This window comes from Anastrepha obliqua, chromosome 1 (genome assembly GCF_027943255.1).
Source record: "Anastrepha obliqua isolate idAnaObli1 chromosome 1, idAnaObli1_1.0, whole genome shotgun sequence".
Taxonomy (NCBI): domain Eukaryota; kingdom Metazoa; phylum Arthropoda; class Insecta; order Diptera; family Tephritidae; genus Anastrepha; species Anastrepha obliqua.
The window spans coordinates 131,348,660-131,370,413 of record NC_072892.1 but is presented as its reverse complement, the minus strand read 5'-3'; the positions used below and the strand labels follow the sequence as shown (position 1 = coordinate 131,370,413).

At 39.5% G+C, this 21,754-nt stretch overlaps 2 protein-coding genes across 2 annotated transcripts in view; one reads left to right on the top strand and one right to left on the bottom strand.

Moving 5' to 3' along the window:
- Positions 1-21,754, top strand: part of LOC129236132 (protein takeout-like) — an 88,544-nt gene that overhangs the window by 43,356 nt on the left and 23,434 nt on the right. The window lies entirely within an intron of this gene.
- On the bottom strand, positions 17,749-19,109 carry LOC129236134 (circadian clock-controlled protein daywake). Its single transcript, XM_054870353.1, has 5 exons — positions 19,022-19,109; positions 18,819-18,911; positions 18,582-18,735; positions 18,353-18,486; positions 17,749-18,123 (listed from the first exon to the last, which is right to left on the bottom strand). Exons 1-5 carry the CDS (start codon positions 19,107-19,109, stop codon positions 17,792-17,794), a joined length of 801 nt encoding a protein of 266 aa, XP_054726328.1. The 3' UTR covers positions 17,749-17,791.

The following is a 21,754-nucleotide window of genomic DNA, read 5'->3' as shown; positions in this document are numbered from 1 at the left end:
TATAAAAATGAATGTTTGTCTGTATGTCGTCGACGAACTCAAAAGCTACTGAACCGATTATTATTAAAATTGGTATATATATGAATTTTTCCACGGAGAAGGTTTGTAGAATATGCTCACTGATGCCACTCGCTACCAGGTCGCGCTTCAGAGTAGCAACTTCTGCCCCGTTCAACCGATTGTCATAAAAATTAGTATGACCATGTAATTTTATACAGAGGAAACGAATATGACATGTTCATAGATGGAAACGCTTGAGCGTACACTGCGAGATTTGAGAGGAAACCGACGGATCTTCGGTGACGCACTTATTTTATTGTCTGGCGATTTTCGACAAACACTGCCCATTATCCCACGTTCAACACCCGCTGATGAACTTAATGCATGCCTTATATCATCAGTTCTGTGGCGCCATTTACAGAAATTGACTTTGAAAACTAAAATGCATGTACAACTACAACGGAACTCGCTTGATTTGCCAGGCACGCCGCCGCACGTTCTTACATTGAAAATTGGCGTACCCATCATTCTTCTTCGAAACATAACCTTCCGTTTAAGAAAGTTTTTGTGCGATGAAGCAGAGTGGCTCAAAATATTATGGTCAAGGTGGTCTCGTTTTCGTATAAATCGAATAAATTTATTGAGTTGTTCGTACCATTTTACCATTAAAATCAAAATCATTTATCGATGTGAAAATCTAAATATTTTGTTACCTCTGATAACAAGAAACCGACGTACGGTATGAACATCATGGTACATAAAATTTGTCAGTGGCAATATTTTGAATATTTATTTAAATATTTATAAAGTTTTAAATAAAAATATGTTTTTAATTTCGCCATTTTTTTAATGAGCTAGTGCGTTGGAAGTTACATCCCTGGCTGACTTCCAGTGAAAGCTTGGTGACATTCGGTTCAGTGGAAGCAAAGCTAGTGTGTTTGTGTTATCGGTACAAAAATTAGTTTCGAACAAAGAGCTAATATCAAATTTTGTTTTAAAATGGGTAAAACGTTTACCGAAACATTTGAATTGATGAGAAAAATTTATGGCGATGATTGTATGTTTCATGCCAGAGTTCATGAGTGGTTTGCACGTTTCAGAGATGGAAAGGGCAATGAATATACTGGCCACCCAAAATCAACAATCACCGAAACCTCCATCGAAATTGTTCGTAAATTTATCAAAACTGGACCGAAATCATAGTTAAAATTCATAGAATTGGAGTTGAATATATCCAAAACATTTAACTGACCATTTGGGCTTACGAAAGGTCTGTGCACATTTCATTCTGCACAAGTAAGCTGAGAACCAAAAATTGATCAGAATTCAACATTCGAAAGACCTAGTTAAAGAGGAGAGAAGCGAGGAAGACGAGAACTTCCTTTACAGCATTGTAATGGGGATGAAATGTGTTGCTTTCAACATGAACCTCAAACTAAGCGGCAAAGTGCCTAATGGAAGGCCTCAGACGAGCCACCACCCAAAAAATCACGTTTGAAGAAGTCAAAAATCAAGTCGATGTTCATTTGTTTTTACGATTCCAAGGGAATTGTCTATAAGGGGTTCGTGCCAATGGACCAATGCGTCAATGCAATTTTCTATCTTGTCGTTTTGAAGTGTTTGTTGCATCGCATTCGTCGAATTCGTCCTGAATACCGCGATGGGGGAAGCTGGCGCTTATTGTATGATAATTCACTATCTCATCGATCCACTCTTGTGACTAATTTTTTGACTAGAAATCGCATTTTAACCATCAACCACTCACCGTATTCCCCTGATATGGCTCCATGTGACTTCTACCTATTCGGAAAATTGCATTTGGCTATGAAAGGAAAACATTTTGCTTCCGTAGAGACCATCCAAAAGACCATCAACTACCCTCGATAGGGGGCGCTCCGTTGGTGCTTTCTGCTGAGGTGAAGTACCTGGTCTGATCCTTGACAGTAAGCTAACGTGGAAGGCTGAAACTGAGGGGGGAGTAAGGAAGGAATCACCAGGTGTGGCAAAAGATGTGGCCTTTCGCCTAGAGTTGTATTTTGGATCTACAATGACATAATAAAGCTAATCTTGTTATATAGAGTCGTTGTCTGGTAGAACTCACTGGAGAGGATGAGATCAGTTAAAAAGCTAGAGAGAGTTCAAAGGTCTGCACCCGTTGGAATCAGTGGGGCGCTTCGAACTACTCCTATTCTAGGGCTTAATCTAGTGTTAAATGTGGTACCTATAGACATCGCAGGCAGAATTGCTGCTACACGTACGGCAATCACACTGAGGGCTTTGGGCTATAGGCTCAATCTCACATATGTGTACCCAGTCATCCTCAGAAACTTTGAGTTCATCCCCTCGTCGACGGACCAGTGTGTGCCTTCGTCCCAAGTCCAAGTGGAAGTTTCTCCACCCATATTCCACCAAGGGAGGAGTGGACCGGGGGCAACACCTGGGGACAGGGCCTCGTTAACCTGTTCACGGATGGCTCGAAGTTGGACGGTAGGGTTGGAGGAGGAGTATTCTGCAAAGAGCTCCCCATCAAACTCAAATTCAGGCTACCGGATCACTGCAGTGTGTTCCAAGCAGAGGTGGCCGCAATTAAAGAAGCAGCTGACTGGCTACTTACTTGCGTAACAACTGTTAAGAGGGTAAATATTTACTCCGATAGCCAAGCGGCCATCAGGGCCCTAGGCTCTATTATGGTACATTCGAAGCTGGTCAGGGAATGCCTGGTCTCACTCTCGATTGCATCAGAATTCTTCGACGTAAAGATAATCTGGGTACCTGGTCATAGTGACATTGCTGGAAACTGCGAAGCCGACGAGCTGGCCAGACAAGGGACCCGTGAGGTAGTGTGCCCGCGAAGGAGATGATCGAGATCTCCTTGACAACCTGCGCTCTACTCCTGGCACCAACTCAGCGAGCGTTGGACAAGTACACGAACGTGTAAGGTCGCGAAGGCCTTCTGGCCACGTTAAGATCGGAGGCGTTCGAGGGATATTCTGAGGATGACAAAATCTCAGCTCTCAAATTTTGTGGGTATCCTCACGGGACACTATCCGCGGGATATACTGCCGTGAGACTCGGAATTACTTTGAGTCCTTTTTGGGTCAGCTGTATGGAGGAGGAGGTGGAATTATCTCAGCACCTGCTCCTTAGCTGCCCGGCTCTCGCGGGACTAAGATTTAAGCATCTTGGTTCTCACTTCGTTTCTGCGCCTGCTGATATAGCAGGTCTTGATATCAAAAATCTGATGAACCTCATTAGCAGCATAAAACGGCTAACACAACCGCAAATTAGTCACCGTTCATAGTCCACAAATACTCAACCCCCTCCACCCCTCTCCTTTTCGTCCTATCGTATCGTATTTGTGCCAAGTAGGGAAAGAAATAATTGAGATAAGCAGCATTTAGTCGAGGTTTTTATAGAATTTGCTTCTTGATAATAAGTAAACTTTTCGAGTTTTTCTCTAAAAAGCCTGGGGTCAAATAATCTGTCTGTTGTCACTCATACGCAACGTTGCCCTGCATTTAAGCAGCATTCCCCTCAAACTAATTGTTGTTTTACATTTTGTCATTTACATTACATTTTTCTATAGTATCCAAAATCATCACTCATCTCACTAGCTCTGCTAACTTCGTTTTCTCATTAAATGGAAATAATGCCTCTCGTAACAAATAATGCCATTAACAAATGTTGTTGTAAACGAGCGAGAGAATGCCCTACCCTAGAATCTCACTTCAAGCGGCTTTCGCATTTGCATAGAAAGTCAAAATATTACATACATACATATGTACGTGCAAGGTCGTAGCTTCATATTTTAATAAAGTCTATTTATGCGCCAGCAAAATGAGATTATTCACCTTTTGATGGACGTATAAAATAATGATTAATTGCACATAGTTTGTCGGTCGCAAAGAGCAATGACATGCTAGTTATTTCGTATGTGCTCTATATTTATACATACATATTTATACTTACGAATATAGAATTCTTACAAATTACTCACATTTTGATGCGTACGCTTTATTAATGGTACGCTTATTGAGATGTGAGCTTATGACACTTAGCACAAGCATACTTTTGGGCGGCAGGCTTTTCTTTTAATACTATATTTTTTACATTTTTATAGCATGCGATATTTTAGAGCTTGCATGCACATGTCGCTTCAATTACTTCAATAGTGTCATAAGTCAAAATATCAAAAGGGCCGAGAAAAACGACTTCAAAATTTTTAATTTACTATGCCTGTTTCAGTAAAAGTAAATACATATTTACATAATATATTTTCATCTAAGTGGTAGTGTTAATAGATACTCGTATCGCTATGTATAATATTTTTTACACATCAAAAAAGAAGGGCTTGTGGTTGTTTCGGCGTACTTTTCTATTCTATGCTATTTATTTATTTTTTATTATGACACTACTGAAGTAAATGAGCGATATGTCCATACACCACACGAGAAAATTATAAGACCAACTAAATTTTTTATATTTTTATTATCAGTTTAGTCTTTTTAATATTTAAAGTTTTAAATTATAATAAATAAAATAATAATAATAAAATAATCATAAATATTCAAAAATAAAAGCACATTTCACGGATCTTAAATTAATTATTAAGAAAATTAAAACCTGTTGAACGAACTGAGTCTCAGAACAATGTTATTATATAGGGTTTTCCAATAAGAGGTGTTATTTTGATATTCAAAGAAAGCTACTATTATTTAATATAAATGATCGGATGTTTATTTCATTATAAAGAAGAAGGTATGCCGTTAATAGTGGAAAATAACATCAGGCAAATGACCACCACGACCACGCTTACAGGACAATATCCTTTTCATGAAATTTTCCATAACCGAATTGCAAAGTGGGTGGCCTATGCCCCCGATAGCCTCACGAATTTTACCTTTGAGGTCTTGAATCGACCCTGGACTGTTGGCGTAGACCTTCTCTTTCACGTGGCCTCAAAAAAAAAAAAACAGTCACAAGGTGTTACATCATAAGATCTCGGTGGCCAATTGTGATCACCTCTTCGAGAGATAACACGGTCCGGAAACTTTTCCCGGCATCGATTTGATTAAGTTTTTTTTAAATATTTTGATAAATTTTTGACGATTCGACATGAGTCGTATTTCTAAGGTTTTTAGCGCTCTCTAAGTGTCTTCCATTTTCGAAAACCGATTGAAAAATGATTGCCAATACATTTTCGATTGGGTTAAGGTCGCTTTTCGCTGCCAGAAGCCCTTGTGTTGCTATGGAGGCATGAGTGTCTGCGTTGTTATGCTGGAAAATCTACTCTTCCTCAAAATTATCAACAAAAAAAGAAGTTCTAAATTCTGTGACAAATTTTATAAAGCATACTAAGCTTTTGTTCGTATGCATTGTCTACTCATAAATTATACTCAGTTTCGTGGCAAATTTCGCTTGTTAACAATGGAGTGGAAGCTAAGGAAAATCGCATTTCAGGGACTGCATTACAAAAGTGTGGTGAAAGTGCAAGTGAGATTTACGAATTGCTGGAAAAACTTAATATTTCGGGAATGCCTGTTTACCGCTCGATCAATCGTTTTTCCCAAACGTCTGAAGTGACAAACAGAAAAAGAAGTGGTCGTCTTCGAGTGGTTCGAACCAGTGCAGCCATGAAAGCCGTTCGAGAAAGAATTCGCAGAAATTCCCTTAGACAGCAGAAAATGAATGTATCGACCAGATTCATGTCAAGACTAATTGGAGATGATCCCCACATGAAAGCCTTCCGTTGCTCAACTTGTCATTATTTTGAAAAAAAAAAAACGCTTTTGAAGAAAATTAGATTCGAGAGATGCAAGCAGCTTCTTCAGTGGCATGCAGTCAACGGCCATGAAAATATTCTTTTCACAGATGAGAAAATTTTCACTGTTTTCATAGCAGCTTTTAATAAGAAAAACGACAAAATCTATGCTACAATTTCTAAAGACTCAAAAAATGTGGTTCAAAGCATTCAGCGTATCCTCCAGTAATGGTTTGAAGGTAGGTTGATGAATGGTTTGGTGGGGAATGTCTTGCAAAGGCGTTACATCTCTTCATTTCTGCGAAAAAGCGGTTAAGATTGGGGCAAAAGTATACCAGGGGATATCTGAGAAGGCGCGGCTCTTCTATGGAGAGCATTGGATATTCCAGCGAGATTCTGCCCTTAAGGCGAAAACTGCCCAGCAGTGGCTAAAAACAATATTCCTTGGTTCATAGCCGCAGAAGATTGGTGGTCTGGATGCCCAGATCTGAATCCATTGGACTACAGCTTGTGCTCGGAATTGGAGAGTATGGTCTGTCGAAGACCTCACAGAAATTTGGAGCGTCACAAACAATCTTTGTTGCGAGTAGCGACATCGATGGAAGCCGTGCGTGCTGCAAAGCTGAATGACCTAATCGTTTGTAAGCCTGTGTAAAGGCAAATAAAGGCAATTTGGAATGAAAATCAAATTTTTTTTTAATATTTGCACGATTAAACAAAACTAACTTCATTAAGAAATGTATTATAATTTCATATCTAATAGCGCACTTAACATGTAACAGAACTTATGGCAGAACTAAGCATGCACTTGACACTATTCATTTTTGTGGAGGCGTTTTACCTTTGACACAAATGGCTGCCCGAACTATGAAGAGCCCTCTTCGAAATTACGAGTCATGTTCTCTTCCTTTTTCTTCTTCGGTTATCATGCAAATACATTTGGGAACCATCTGGTCCGCCCAAATTAATTTTTTTAATGAAAAAATTACCGTTTCTCATTCATCTTCTCAAAATTGGAACATTTCTGAAAATGTCAATCTGGCCTGCTTGTGTCGTGTGGTTAACTTAGGTTTATGTACCCGTTTTTCATATTCTAGCATAGAATCCACTCGCAAAATTTGTGGCATACGACGGGTAGTAACTTCCAAATTAAGGGTGTGTTTAATTTTAGCAGGGGCTATTTTATTATATTATATCGGCCGCCGTAGCCGAATGGGTTGGTGCGTGACTACCATTCGGAATTCACAGAGAGAACGTAGGTTCGAATCTCGGTAGGTAGGTAAGTAGGTAGGTAGGGTGGTTGTCATAAATACACACTTAGACCTTTCGCAGGTCCATTGTGATACCACTGGAGCTTATCCTTACCCTACGTGTTCCTTTTCAAACCATACGGTAACTTTAATAAACAAGCAGAACTTCGTTAGTTTTAGATGTGCTATGTCCGCAACATCGGTTAAAAATGTTGTATCAAGAGTGCGTAGCTTTCTCATAGCTAAGCTTTTACACTCACATAAAAGGTGTCTGACTGTTTCCTCTTCTTTTGTATTAAGACAGCTTTTACAGAAATCGAAGTACGGGAGTCCTAACCTTCTAGCGTGGCTGCCTATTAAACAATGACCAGTTAATACCCCTATCATTTTTCTTATAGTTTCTCTGTTAAATCTTAGCAAGATCTTCTATCGACCGCTGTTCCAGTTCGGCCATGTCTGTCTGCTTAGTTCGCATGTTGTGAGGTTTTGCCAGCTTGTATTTACCTTTCTGATAGTTTCCCTGTCTATAAGTAGTTTACAAGTGGCTATAGGCATGGGTATCAGCGCCTTATCCGGTTTGAGATCGAGCGTTGTACCGGTTCGAGCAAGTTCATCCGCCTTGCAGTTTCCTGCTATATACCTGTGGCCTGGCACCCAGATAAGGTGTACTTTGTAGCACTAGCACTCCACCTATTTTGTTGTCCAGTTTTGAGCCATCTGTGTAGATGTTTAACTCATTTTTCTTAACAATAAGCCCGTTATCCCATTCCTCTTTGGAAGGAAATACTGTGACAAAGAATTTATTTAAGTTGATGTCCTTGGTCTTACAGAAATCCGTTGTGCCAGGAATGCATGGGAATTTATCTAAAATTGAAGAGTGTCCTCTTTGGTTCGTTCTGAGTAGGCCGATTTCTCTTAGTCTGAGAGCTGCTTTGGCAGCTGTTTGCTTACCGAATTGCTCTATTGGTAAAAGGTTAAGCATAATATTTAGTGCATCTGTGGGTGTGGTCCTAAGGGCCCCGCAGATGCAAAGACTGGCCATTCTTTGTACATGTACCATGGTTCTTTTAATGTATAACTTATCTAAAGCCGGCCACCATACTAGTATGCCATATGTTGGGATTGGTCTAACAATTGCTGTGTAAAGCCAATATACGATAGATGGGGAGAGACCCCAACTTAGACCTATCAGCTGTTTACAAGAGTATAGTGCTATTGTCGCCTTTTTTATCTTCGACATTTGCCTTCCAAGGCAGAAAACCCTAGTATTAGACCTAAGTAGTTGGCCTCATCACTGGAATTTGGAATTTTATGTTTCCTGGTAAATAGGATGAGTTCAGTTTTATTGGGGTTGACGCTTAGCCCATTTGCTTTTGACTAGTTGTCAACCTTCTTCTTCTTAATTGGCGCTATAACCGCTTACGCGATTTTGGCCGAGTTTAACAAAGCGCGCCAGTCGTTTCTTTCTCGTGCTAACCGGCGCCAGTTGGACACACCAAGTGAAGCCAAGTCCTTCTCCACCTGATCTTTCCAACGCAGAGGAGGCCTTCCTCTTCCTCTGCTACCACCAGCTGGTACCGCATCGAATACTTTCAAAGCCGGAGCGTTTGTATCCATTCGGACGACATGACCCAGCCAACGTAGCCGCTGGATCTTTATTCGCTGCGCTATGTCTATGTCGTCGTAAAGCTCATACAGCTCATCGTTCCATCGTCTGCGATATTCGCCGTTGCCAACGTGCAAAGGTCTAAAAATCTTACGCAGAATCTTTCTCTCGAACACTCCAAGCGTCGCTTCATCGGATGTTGTCATCGTCCAAGCTTCTGCGCCATACGTTAGGACGGGCATGATGAGGGCCTTGTAGAGTGTTAGTTTTGTTCGTCGAGAGAGGACTTTACTGCTCAGTTGCCTACTTAGTCCAAAGTAGCACTTGTTGGCAAGAGAGATTCTACGTTGGATTTCAAGGCTGACATTGTTATCGGTGTTAATGCTGGTTCCTAAATAGACGAAGTCCTTTACGACCTCGAAATTATAACTGTCTACAGTGACGTGGGTTCCGATACGCGAGTGCGCCGACTGTTTGTTTGAAGACAGGAGGTACTTCGTTTTGTCCTCGTTCACCACCAAACCCATTCGCTTTGCCTCTTTATCCAGTTTGGAGAAGGCAGAACTAACAGCGCGGTTGTTAAGGCCGATGATATCGATATCATCGGCATACGCCAACAATTGTACGCTCTTATAAAATATTGTGCCTGAGCGATTAAGTTCTGCGGCTCGTACAATGCTCTCCAACATCAGGTTAAAGAAGTCACACGACAGCGAGTCACCCTGTCTGAAACCTCGTTTGGTATCAAACGGCTCGGAGAGGTCCTTCCCAATTCTGACGGCGCTGCTGGTGTTAAGCAACGTCATCTTACATAGCCGTATTAGTTTTGCGGGGATACCAAATTCAGACATAGCGGCATACAGGTAACTCCTTTCCGTACTGTCGAATGCAGCTTTGAAGTCGACGAAAAGATGGTGTGTGTCGATTCTCCTTTCATGGGTCTTTTCCAAGATTTGGCGTATTGTGAATATTTGGTCGATGGTAGACTTTCCAGGTCTGAAGCCACACTGATAAGGTCCAATCAGTTGGTTGACGGTGGGCTTCAGCCTTTCACACAATACGCTCGCTAGAACCTTATAGGCGATATTTAGAAGACTAATCCCGCGGTAATTGGCACAAATTGCAGGATCACCCTTCTTATGGATTGGGCAGAGCACACTTAAATTCCAATCGGCAGGCATGCTTTCATCCGACCATATTCTGCATAGGAGCTGATGCATGCACCTTACCAGCTCCTCGCCGCCATGTTTGAATAGCTCAGCCGGCAGTCCGTCGGCGCCCGCGGCTTTGTTGTTCTTTAGCCGCGTTATCGCTATTCTCACCTCGTCATGGTCGGGTAACGGAACGACAATTCCGTCGTCAACGATTGGGGTATCGGGATCTTCACTTTCTCTGTGACATGCGCAGCTGTCACTGTTTAATAGGTTCGAGAAGTGTTCCCTCCATAATTTAAGATTGCTCTGTACGTCAGTCACCAGATCGCCGTCTTTGTTCTTACAGGAAAACGCCCCGGTCTTGAAACCTTCTGTAAGCCGCCGAACTTTCTGGTAGAATTTTCGGGCGTTGTTCCTGTTGGCCAGCATCTCAAGCTCTTCGCACTCACGTATTTCGGCCTCTCGTTTCTTCTTTCGGATAATACGTCTCTCTTCCTTTTTCAGCTCTCTGTAGCGATCCCACATGGCTCGCGTTGCGCCCGATCGCAGCGTGGCTCTATAAGCGGCATCTTTTCTTTCTGCGGCAGCATGACATTCCTCGTCGTACCAATTGTTTTTTCGGGCTCGCCGGAATCCGATTTCTTCTTCGGCGGCGGTACGTAGGGAACGAGAAATGTTGCTCCATTGCTCGCGTATGCCGATTTGTTGGGCAGTGCTTTCGGAGAGCAGGAGTGAGAGTCGAGTGGCGAATCTTCTGGCTGTCTGTTGTGATTGCAGCTTTTCGATGTCGAACATTCTTTGCGTAGGTAGATGTACGTTTTTTGCTGCACAGAGGCGGGTGCGCAGCTTAGCTGCAACAAGGTAATGATCCGAGTCGATGTTGGGTCCTCGGATCGTGCGTACATCTAATACACTAGAAGCGTGTCTTCCATCTATCACAACATGATCGATCTGGTTTCGCGTTTTTCGATCAGGAGACAGCCAGGTAGCTTGGTGTATCTTTTTATGCTGGAATCTGGTGCTGCAGACTACCATGTTTCGGGCCCCGGCGAAGTCGATCAGCCTCTGTCCGTTACCGGATGTTTCGTTGTGCAGGCTGAATTTTCCGACTGTGGGACCAAAAATTCCCTCCTTGCTCACCCTGGCGTTGAAGTCGCCAAGCACGACTTTTATGTCGTGGCGGGGGCAGCGCTCATAGGAACGTTCCAGGCGCTCATAGAAGGAATCTTTGGTCGCATCGTCCTTCTCTTCCGTCGGGGCGTGGGCGCAAATTAGCGATATGTTGAAAAAACGGGCTTTGATGCGGATTGTTGCGAGACGCTCGTCCACCGGAGTGAACGACAGTACTTGGCGACGAAGTCTCTCTCCCACAACAAATCCGACACCGAATTTGCGCTCCTTTACATGGCAGCTGTAGTAGACGTCGCAAGGTCCTATGGTTTTCTTACCTTGCCCCGTCCATCGCATCTCTTGGATGGCAGTGATGTCAGCCTTTACTCTCACGAGGACATCAACCAGCCGGGCAGAGGCACCTTCCCCATTAAGGGACCGGACATTCCAGGTGCATGCCCTCAAATCATAATCCTTAGTTCGTTTGCAGGGGTCGTCATCAGTATAGGGAGGTCTCATCCGAGGCTTTTTTACACTTTTCATTGGGGCGATTTTTAAGTGGCGGGTCCCAAACCCAACGCACAACCAGCTATCCTGGAATATTTCGCCTTCTCACGTTAGCTCACTCCCGAACGGATGTTCGGAAGCTACCCAGAGGATACGTGGGCTAATCCCGGCCGTTGTGAGCTGCTTGAACCATATGCAGAAGAATCGTCCTGGCCATTCCCAAGTGAATGGCGATCAGTAACTTTCCCCACTTGCGTGGACTTCTGCACATGGAACCATCCTCCTTGTCAACCATGTTTAGTAAATCTTGCATGACTTCTCTCAGTGTATTGGGAAATTTCCCTCTTACTACCATTGCAACATCGTCCGCATATGCTACGACGTGTTGTCCTCTCTCCTCTAGGCTCTTTAGTAAGGAGTTTAATGCCAGCACCCATAGGAGAGGGGACAGCACACGGCCTTGAGGTGTTCCTCTGCTAACCTTTTCCTTGATCTCTGAGGCCCCTAGGGTTGCGATCACAAATCTGCTCAAGAGCTCGATGAAACACCAAAATTAAGAAACATTTTTTTCTAATAGCGGTCGCCCCTCGGCAGGCAATGGCAAACCTCCCAGTGTATTTCTGCCATGAAAAAGCTCCTCATAAAAATATTTGCCGTTCGGAGTCAGCTTGAAACTGTAGGTCCCTCCATTTGTGGAACAACATCAAGACGCACCCCACAAATAGGAGGAGGAGCTCGGTCAAACTCCCAAAAAGGGTGTAAGAGCCAATTATTTATACACATATATAATATATATATATGCATTGGAATATTTATAATTTCAGCAAACGGCGTCATACATCAATCATATTTGACACTCGTGAACTACTCAGCTGCAATATACAAACAATCATTGTTTTTATTTAGTAAAAAAGTTATTTAAAAAAAATTGCATGATTAGTTTTGTGCTAGAATGGCGAGTACAGTTCTGACAGAATATATATGAGTACATATGTTTTCCCTATAAAGGATTCTCACTAAACAACTTCGATACTACAGTCTATAGAGATGGCAGTAAAATGGATTGTGGTGTTGGAGCAGGTATATATTCTCATAGACCTGAAATTGAAAAATCTGTGCATCTCCCTAATACCAGCAGTGTTTTTCAGGCGGAAGTACTGGCAATTGGGGAAGCCTGTAGGCTGCTAATCGCAGATTTCTCTTTTAAGGGCAATATCGATATTCTTTCGGATAGTCAAGCTGCAATCCAGGCACTGGACTTGGCTATGACAACGTCTAAAGTGGTGGAACAAAGTAGGAATAGCCCTACCACCTTGAATGAAGACCATAAAGTCACCTTAATCGGGGTCCCGGGACACCGGAACAGTGAAGGTAACGAAAAAGCGGATGGACTGGCAAGAAGGGGATCTGCCATGAATAGCCCTCTTGCAGCATCGGTATTCATACCATTAAGCGCAGTCAAGAATGCAATTTCCCTAAAATACCTTCGAATCGCGGATTGTAGATGGAAATGCAAGATTAGCAGGACGTTAAGGCCCACCTACAACCTCAAGCAATCGTCGACATTAATAAGAATGAAACTGCGGGACGCCTGTAGACTTACGGCAATCATAACTGGCTTCTGGTCTATCGGAGAACAAGCAGCCAAAATGGGTATCCTTCACAACACATACTGTCACAGTTGTAAACAACCGGAGAAAAAGAAACAATCTTCCATTTCCTCTGTGAATTTCCCTCTATGGAAGGACAGAATGTTAACCCTGGGAAAACCGCTGTTCGAAAGTCTTAAACAACTGTCTGACTTAGACGTCAAAAGCCTAATAAGGTTCCCAAACCACACAGGCTGGATATAGTTATGCTACAAATAACTATTAAACAATTTGGTAACGAGGATGTGGCAACAAAATGGAGCGGAAGCGCTAGTTGGATTCTGGATGAATCGCCACTCTAACCAACCAACCAACCAAGGGCGTACAAAAATCGATTTTTTATTATTGAAGCAACTTTCGGAAATAGCCTGTTGGAGGAACTGGGCAACACTCCATACACAAGAAGTACAAGTAGATACGCTTGCGCGCTGGACAAATTGGGGTTTGCTTATTTGAAGACTATAACAATGGAAACGCAGTGCCATGCCACTGGCGATCGGCAACGAAGCAAGTAGGGGAACCGACTAGAAAACCGAAACTGGATGAGTTGAAGCACGTATTTTTTCCTAAGAAGACGGTGGCCATTCTCCACATAGCGCACGACAGGCTAGATATTTTTAGCAACAGTTTTTTAGGCCTTGGGTTTCTTGTCTAGGGGACCTTGGCTTACCCCGATCGGAAGCTACAGACTATTTTCTGCTGGGTTACTCGTTTTTAACAAATCACAGGCTCTCTGGGCCCACTAACAAAAAAAAAAAAAAAATTAATAAAATATTTGCTTTGGGAGAAGGCCGAAATTATTTATCAAAATTATGTGAAATGCCATAAAACATATCCACAATTTCTCTCTAATCCGATAAAATTTCCGAAGCATTGACAAATTATTAGTTCCCGCTGTTTGTCAATAGATGCCGCCAGCAGTGTGTGCTAGTCGATTCTAACATAATCTAAACGTCATAAACCAAGCTTAGACATATGGTAAGCAAACTGCTTCGACACATTAGTGATTTTGTTTTGGTATCATATACTTTTGGTTTTGTGAAAATGCCTGATTTTGTGCCCAATAATCGTCATTTGCGGGAAGTGTTGACTTTCCTCTTTCATTCGAAAAAAAACGGCAGCTGAAGCGCACTGAGAGCTACAAAAAGTTTATGGAGATGCTGCTTTAAGTGAAACAACGTGCCGAGATTGGTTCCGTCGCTTAAAATATGGTGACTTTAATGTTGACGACCGTCGGCGTGAAGGAAGGCCAAAAACCTTCGAAGACGCTGAATTGGAGGCATTGCTCAATGAGGATCCGTGTCAAACGCAAGAAGAGCTTGCTTCAGTATTACGAATTACCCGTCAATCCATTTCCAAGCAATTGCATGCTTTGGGTATGATCCAGAAACAGAGGACTTGGGTTCCTTATGAGTTAAAACCAAGGGATGTTGAACGTCGTTTTTTCATCTGTGAACAACTGCTCCAGCGGCAAAAAATGAAGGGATTTCTTAATCACATCGTGACGGGTGGTGAAAAATGGATTAATTATAGCAATCCAAAGAAAAGAAAGTCATGGGGACTGCCCGGTCATGCTTCTACGTTGTCGCCTCGGCCGAATATTCACGCTGCGAAGGTTATGCCATGTATTTGGTGGGACCAAGTTGGTGTTAATTATTATGAACTGTTAAAACCAAACGAAACCATCACTGGGAATCGGTATCCGGTACCGACTTCAATTGACGCGATTGAATCGAGCACTGCGCGAGACGCGGCCGCAATACGCGGAGAGATATGAAAAAGTGATTATACTGCATGACAACGCTCGACCTCACGTTGCCAAACCCATTAAAACCTACCTGGAAACACTGAAATTGGAAATCCTACCCCACCCGCCACATTCTCCAGATATTCCGCCGTCCGATTATCACCTGTTGCGATCGATGGCACATGGTCTAGCTGACCCGCAGTTCCATTCATATGAAAACATCAAAAAATGCCATTTGGCTTGATCCGTGGATAGCCTCAAAAGATTAACAGTTTTCCCGCGACGGTATAGGAGATCTACCATAAAGATGGGAAAAAGTAGTAGCCAGCGATGGGCAATACTTTCAATGATTCACTTGTAACCATTTTTCAGAGTAAAGTTGTATTTTCATCAAAAAAGCAGCGAGAACTTAGATTTATTGCTTGAAATAAACATAAAACTAGAGAAAAAACCCTTTTAAATTATTTTTGTTATCAGAACAAATGAAAAGCGGGGGTTCCCTTTTGCGCACGTTCAAATCATCACAAACTTCGTTACGATATCTCAATTTTTAGCGCAGTTATCGTGTGCTTAAACAGAGAGGCAGACACGCTGACGGAATCGATCTCGTTTGTCATTATGCAAATTTCGGCATTAGAATGCATATATACATAATATACATAACTACTACGAACTGATTAGGCTAATATTACATATTTGTATGTATTATTTGCAGAAAGCATAAATTTTATGAAAAACCAGTTTTGTGAAAACTCGATATTTTTATCTTACTCCTATTAAAATTCTAACAATTTACATATAACTCAAATGCTGACTCAGATTTCAGCATAATCAGTGTTTCTATAATTTCACTAAAACTTATCACAGGCAAACCAGATTTTCAGATTGTGATTGAGAGGCGCTTGTAGGGGAGTGTTTTTTATTAAGAATATTAAAATCCATTCAATTAATGCACAGTCGCTACTGCGGAAATACAATACGGAAAGGAAAGAAAAAAAATCAAAAAACTAATTAAAAAATATCTCCTAGAAACAGATTTTAAATGCAGTAGCGAATCTTGTTTCCTGAAAAAGCGAGAGATGAATAAATCAGCAACAAACGAAATATGTATGAAGATTTCTTTTTATTCTTAGAATGTGACTAAATAATACACTGAATGGAACTGAATTTCATTTTTTTGTTTTTTAATGCGGATAACTCAGCACTCATGATTTTTCCGCTTAGATTCATTTTACAACAAACACAAAGAATTTGTTAATGTGGGTATCGGGTGCTTTTTTAGCAGCTTCAGAACTTAAAATGATGGTAAAAAGAGAAATATTGTTATAATTAAGTTTTTTTTTTCATTCTGGTAAGATAGTTTCATCTGGTAGAAAATTCCATGGTATTTATTTTTAATATAATATCAGGCATTTGTTCGCCGTGACTACGGGTTACATGGCTATCTCGATCAGTCCAATTTTTGACTACTTTTACCAATAAATCTGAATACTAAATCTAAATGAGTCCATTCAGCAAAAATGCGACGCAAAACAAAAAAATTAAAAAAAAAAATATTTTATCAAAAGCAAAAATTAAAAATTAATGAATAAATATTTTTTTTATATTTTTTGTTATTTATTTAAAAAAAAATTTTTTTTTATTGATTTGATTTGAAACACATTTTGCAAACATTTTTTTGCTAAACATAATAAATTTTTGTATACAATGAGCCGCATATGTAAAAAAATAAATACAAATATTTATAAAAAATATAATTGTAATTAATTTTTAATATAATTTTTTGAAAACAATTTCTTTTTTTATTTAAATTTTTAATTTTTTGTTGTACTTTTAATTTTTAAATGTAACACAGTTTGCCATTTGCTGTCGAAAAAAAAATATATATGCATGAAGAAAAATTTTAATTATTTTAATTAATTAATTTGTAATTGCCATTCGCCATTCTCAGTTCTAAAAAAATAATAAAAAAAATTGGTTAAAGAAAAATTTTCAATTATTTTATATATGAAAGTAAAAAAACTATATATATGTAGAGGTAAATTTTTAATTTTTTTAATATTTTTTTCATTTAAAAATTTTTTTATTTCATTCGAATTTTTAATTTTGAATTTTTAAATGTCAAGAGCTTGTCATTCTCAGCTGTCAGAAAAAAAACTAAATATGCAAAAAAAAAATTAATTTTTAAGTTTGTTTTTATACATATTTTTTATTTATTTTAATTTTAAACTATATTTTTCAATACTTTTATTTACATATTTTTTGTTACTTATTTCAATAAATTTTTTTTATTGATTTGATTTAAAACACGCTTTGATGGCATTTTTTTGCTAAGCTTAACTAAAATTTGTACGCAATGAACCGCATGTGTAAAAAAATAAATAAAAATATTTATAAAAAATTATTTTGAATATATTATTTTAATACAATAAAATATTTTTTTTTAATTGTAATTTAAATTTTTTTTTAGTTTTTAAATATTAACACAGTTTGCCGTTCTCAGCTCTAAAAACAAAATAAACAATATATACATATTTAAAGAAAGATTTTTAATTTTTTTTACACAGTTTTTTTTATTTTATTCTAATTTTTAATTCTCAGCTGTCAAAAAAAAATTTGTATATATATACAAAAATATTAATTTTTAAGTTTTTTTATGCATATATTCATTTAATTATTTTAATTTTTAACTACGTTTTTATATATTTTTATTTATTTTTATACATTTATTTATATACCTTTATTATTAATTTTTAATTTGTTTGATACATATGTTTTTATTTATTTTATTTTAATTTTAATTTTTTTGTAATTTTTAATTTTTATCTAAAACTGAAACCATTTATTAGTTCAAGTATTGGAGTAAAACACTTAGTTTATTTTCATATTTCAATACTTTATTTTAACAGACATAAATAGAAAAATAGCTTTTTTTACAAATAAAACATAGATATTGCCTATAAATCACAATAATTGCTTGCTCGTCCTCACACGCGTGACATTTTCCTTAACCATAGAATTCGCTAGCTCTGGGCATATTGGAGATAAAGTAAGTTGCCGGCACATAAGCATAGATTTTCGTGAAGCGATCCTTCAACACCAACTCCAGTGTTTGCTCTAATGTTGGTGACAGAATACCGAATAGTTCGCGCCAATTTTGATTGAATAGATCGTTGGCCGTTGCTTCGAGATCACGCTGACCGCCAAACAAATTCTGCACATCTATGTGGAAATCGCCAATTTCGAGAATCTTCGCTTTGAGACTTACGATGTCGGAGAATGTCAGATCACCTTCGTCACGCAATTTCGTGGCAAGATGAAAATTCAAACGGATTCTGCCTGGAATGTGTGAAATAAGAGAAGGGGAAATGCAGTGCGAATGCAGTCATTAGAAGTGTTATAAGTAGATAATTTTTAATTATTTATTTTTTATTTTTTTATTAAAATATTAAACTAAAACATTTTTCATAAATTGGTAAAAATACATAAAATAAAATTCTTTTCATCCCAATTTTTGTGCCATCACTTTTCACCTGTAACTAATTTCTATGCCTTCGTTCGGTCTTACCTGCTTCTAAATTGCATTTGCCTGCGCCATTGATGTTCAAGCCCAAAACTGTACCTTTAACCTTGTAATCTCCCTCAGCATATAATACTGGCAATTCGAGTGTGGCATCCACCTCGAAGGTGCTTTTATCCAGTCTATAACGCAAAACAGATACAAAAGAAGTAATAATAAGCAAGCCGTTGATACAAATTTCATGCCACAATGAATAACTAATTCCACGAATACCCACATGGCCTTCTTCACAATCGCCTTGCTGGCATTGTACACAAGCATATTCTCCAATTCGGCAACAATGTTGAGCGCCGCACCGCTGTCTTGTTGAATTTTAATACGCTTGATGCTGAGCGGATCCAATGAGCCCAAGGACTTTAGGCCGGGAATACCTTAAGTGTGGACGAATTTGAAAGAATTTTTTACTAAAAAATAAAAATTGTTTTCTTTTTGGTTTTTAATTTCTACGCCTTACCGTCTTGCCAATGACTGAATAATAATTGGAAATTATCCGCAAAGCATTTATCGAAAGTAGCACCGTTGTAGTCACAAGGATTCAAAAAGCTCGCTATGAATATAAAAAAATGTATATTTAGCTCCATAAATTTATTATTGCACTTTTTCACTTTAAGACGCCATGAAAAAAAAATTAAAAAAAAACGTTAAATTGGTGCTTACGTCTTTCCGCCAAATGCTTGCTCGTCGTATATGTGATTTGTAGCGTCAGAGCTAACAAAAATGTTAAACTACACAGATTGGCACGCATTTTAATTACTGTTTTACTGTTTGTAAAATCTTAGCACAGCAACTTTTTGAGAAGTATTTCTTGTATTCAAATCAATTCAATTCGTTATTCGATTTAATTAAAACAATTTTTATGAAAATGCACAAACTCCGCCGATTTTTAAAAGTCTTTCGCGTTTGCCGTCCACAACTGTTCTAAATTCAAATTTGCGTAGACCTTTAACATTTATATTTGATACTAATTTATATGAAAAAAAAGATGATTGTTTACTTTTGTGCTATACGCGAATTCGTTTGATATCAAACTTGTTTTCAATAATTTTAAAATCTGCAGAAATTGTCATCTAATGCAGATACGAATATATGTACACATACAGGGTGACGCACTCGCATCCAAAAAATAATATTTAATACATTTTGAAGTATTTCAATAAAACAATAATTAAACGAAAAAAATTAATAAACACATATACATGCAAACTAATATACTATAATACGGTAATCTTTAGTTTTAGCACAAATGAGCTTCGGTATTAACATACGGAGATGTATTCATTGTGTTAAACAAGTTTCATTACGAGAGTTAAATCCATGATAAGACGTGGAATGTGTGAGAGAGACTGCGGAATCGCTAGTGGAGTACTTTGTAGCATACGATAATATCATACTTTGATGTTTTCATAGTAATAATATTTGGATATCCCAAATAGTTTATTTAGAACTTGGAACAAATTTCTCAATGCTTACGATTTTTTATTTCTAAATCCCAGTCAAGATGAACTAAGGAATGAGAATACCTGGAATAAAAGAGTTCTGGATTCTAGCGCTTTTGTAGATGCTTGACTTTATGAGTAAATGAAGATAGCATTTGTGGATAATACTCTCGATTTTATCGCTGTAAGTCCCTCTTTTATAGCCGTGATTTCCGCGTTTTTTTTTTGTTTGGTGGGTGAGGTAGGGTTCAAAATGCCTTCTCATTTACAGCAACCTACATCAACTACGTCTAATGGTGCAGCCACTACAGCAATCCTTCATCCTCTTCTGGGGACACTACGTTCTCGAAACTATTTTGCATTACTTCGGGAAGGCCCAGAACGGTGTTCATTAAATGGACCAGTACTATTCACCCCTACCTGGGTCCCCCACATTTGTAGCCAGCTTTATGCCATAGGCCCGTCTTCTAATGTCTCTGTGCCGTCATACCAGTGGTATGTGTGGCATGCTCTCAGGTTCCTCTCACATCGGGTATGGGTGTTCTACGCTACCGAGGTTTCTTTTGCATCTACAGTAAAACAGAAACATCGGAAGATGTTGCGATAATATCATACCGTCTTACGCCGTTGTGAGCACATGACTCAAGCGTCTGTGATTTGTCGTCAGTTCGTAGACGGTCAACATCCTATCGAGAGCTGATTTGTTTTTGAGCGTTGAGCAACATTATCCACTTTGTAAAACTTTAAACTGCGTTCCAACAGTCATTTGATGCACACATGTTATTGATTGAGCTGTCTGGGCTCAGCTGTTCACCCAAGACTAACTCAAGCGTTCGGCGTTCTTCGTTGAAACGATCGCAGTAGAAGAACACGTGCCCCGCGCTTTCTATTGCATTGTTGCAGCTTGGACAGAACGGAGTGTCCGCCATGGGAAAATGCGATGGATGTACTTCAAGAATCATCCGTGACCGCTCAATATTTGGGTTAAATAGTAGTCTACGTCTCTGTATCTTCTGGTCACCCATTGGCTAATTTTGGGGATAAGTTTGTAGATCCAACGTCCGTTAACAGACGAGTCCCATCTGCTTTGGCACTTTTCTAACGAATACAGACGTTTTGAAGCTTTCGCTTCAGTTGTCCGCTTTACTCCTTGACTGTCATAAAGTTGTCCCATTTCCTGCACAAGTATAATATATCTATTGGGAGCTTTCCAACGATGACGCAAATCGCGTCCTGTGATACGCTCCTGTATGCGCACGCGACTCTTAGTGCATTTCGTCGGTGCATTTGAGCTACGGGTCTAACATTCGATGGGTTAGCTCCTGCCCATATAGGAGCAGCATATAAGATGACTGAATTCACCACCTTTGCCAGGATTTTGGAGGAATTCTTGTAAGAGCACTGTTGACAGCCACAGCTTTGGAACCCATACTTGCTAAGTGTTGCTTAAAGCAGAGCCGTGCATTAATCATTACGCCTACATACTTTAATGCCTCTTCCGACAGCATTTCATTGCCATCTAGCCGCAATTTCATGAACTCTTTTTTTCTTCACGCAGTCACGAGGACCACTTCTGTTTTTTGTACTGCCAGCCTCAGTCCCGCTGCAGAGAGCTATAGTTGGACTCTAGCTGCTGCATTATTACTCTGACTTCTGCTTGAAATACGCGCAATGACCAAATTTAACAGAGTAAGCACCTCCTCCACCTTTGTTATCTAATTTGGAGCCATCTGTCCAGATGGTTATTTCATTTTCGTTAACTAGCACCCGTGGCAGAGCGGAGGAGGTGAGAGTACACCGCCTTGAGGAGTTCGGACTCCTTCCCTGATCTTCGAGACTCTCAAGGTTGCGAACGCAATTCTTGTCATGAGTATGTTTTTAATGAACTCAACCAGAGCTTCAGAGATTCCTATATCGGTTAGTGCCTTTATTATGGTGTCCGGTAAGATGTTCT

Coding starts and splice junctions, on each gene's coding strand:
- LOC129236134 (XM_054870353.1), bottom strand. CDS start 19,109: ATGCGTGCCAATCTGTGTAGTTTAACATTTTTGTTAGCTCTGACGCTA. Junction 18,912..19,021: donor CAAGCATTTGGCGGAAAGAC/GTAAGCACCAAT, acceptor TTATATTCATAG/CGAGCTTTTTGAATCCTTGT. Junction 18,124..18,352: donor CAAATGCAATTTAGAAGCAG/GTAAGACCGAAC, acceptor CACACATTCCAG/GCAGAATCCGTTTGAATTTT.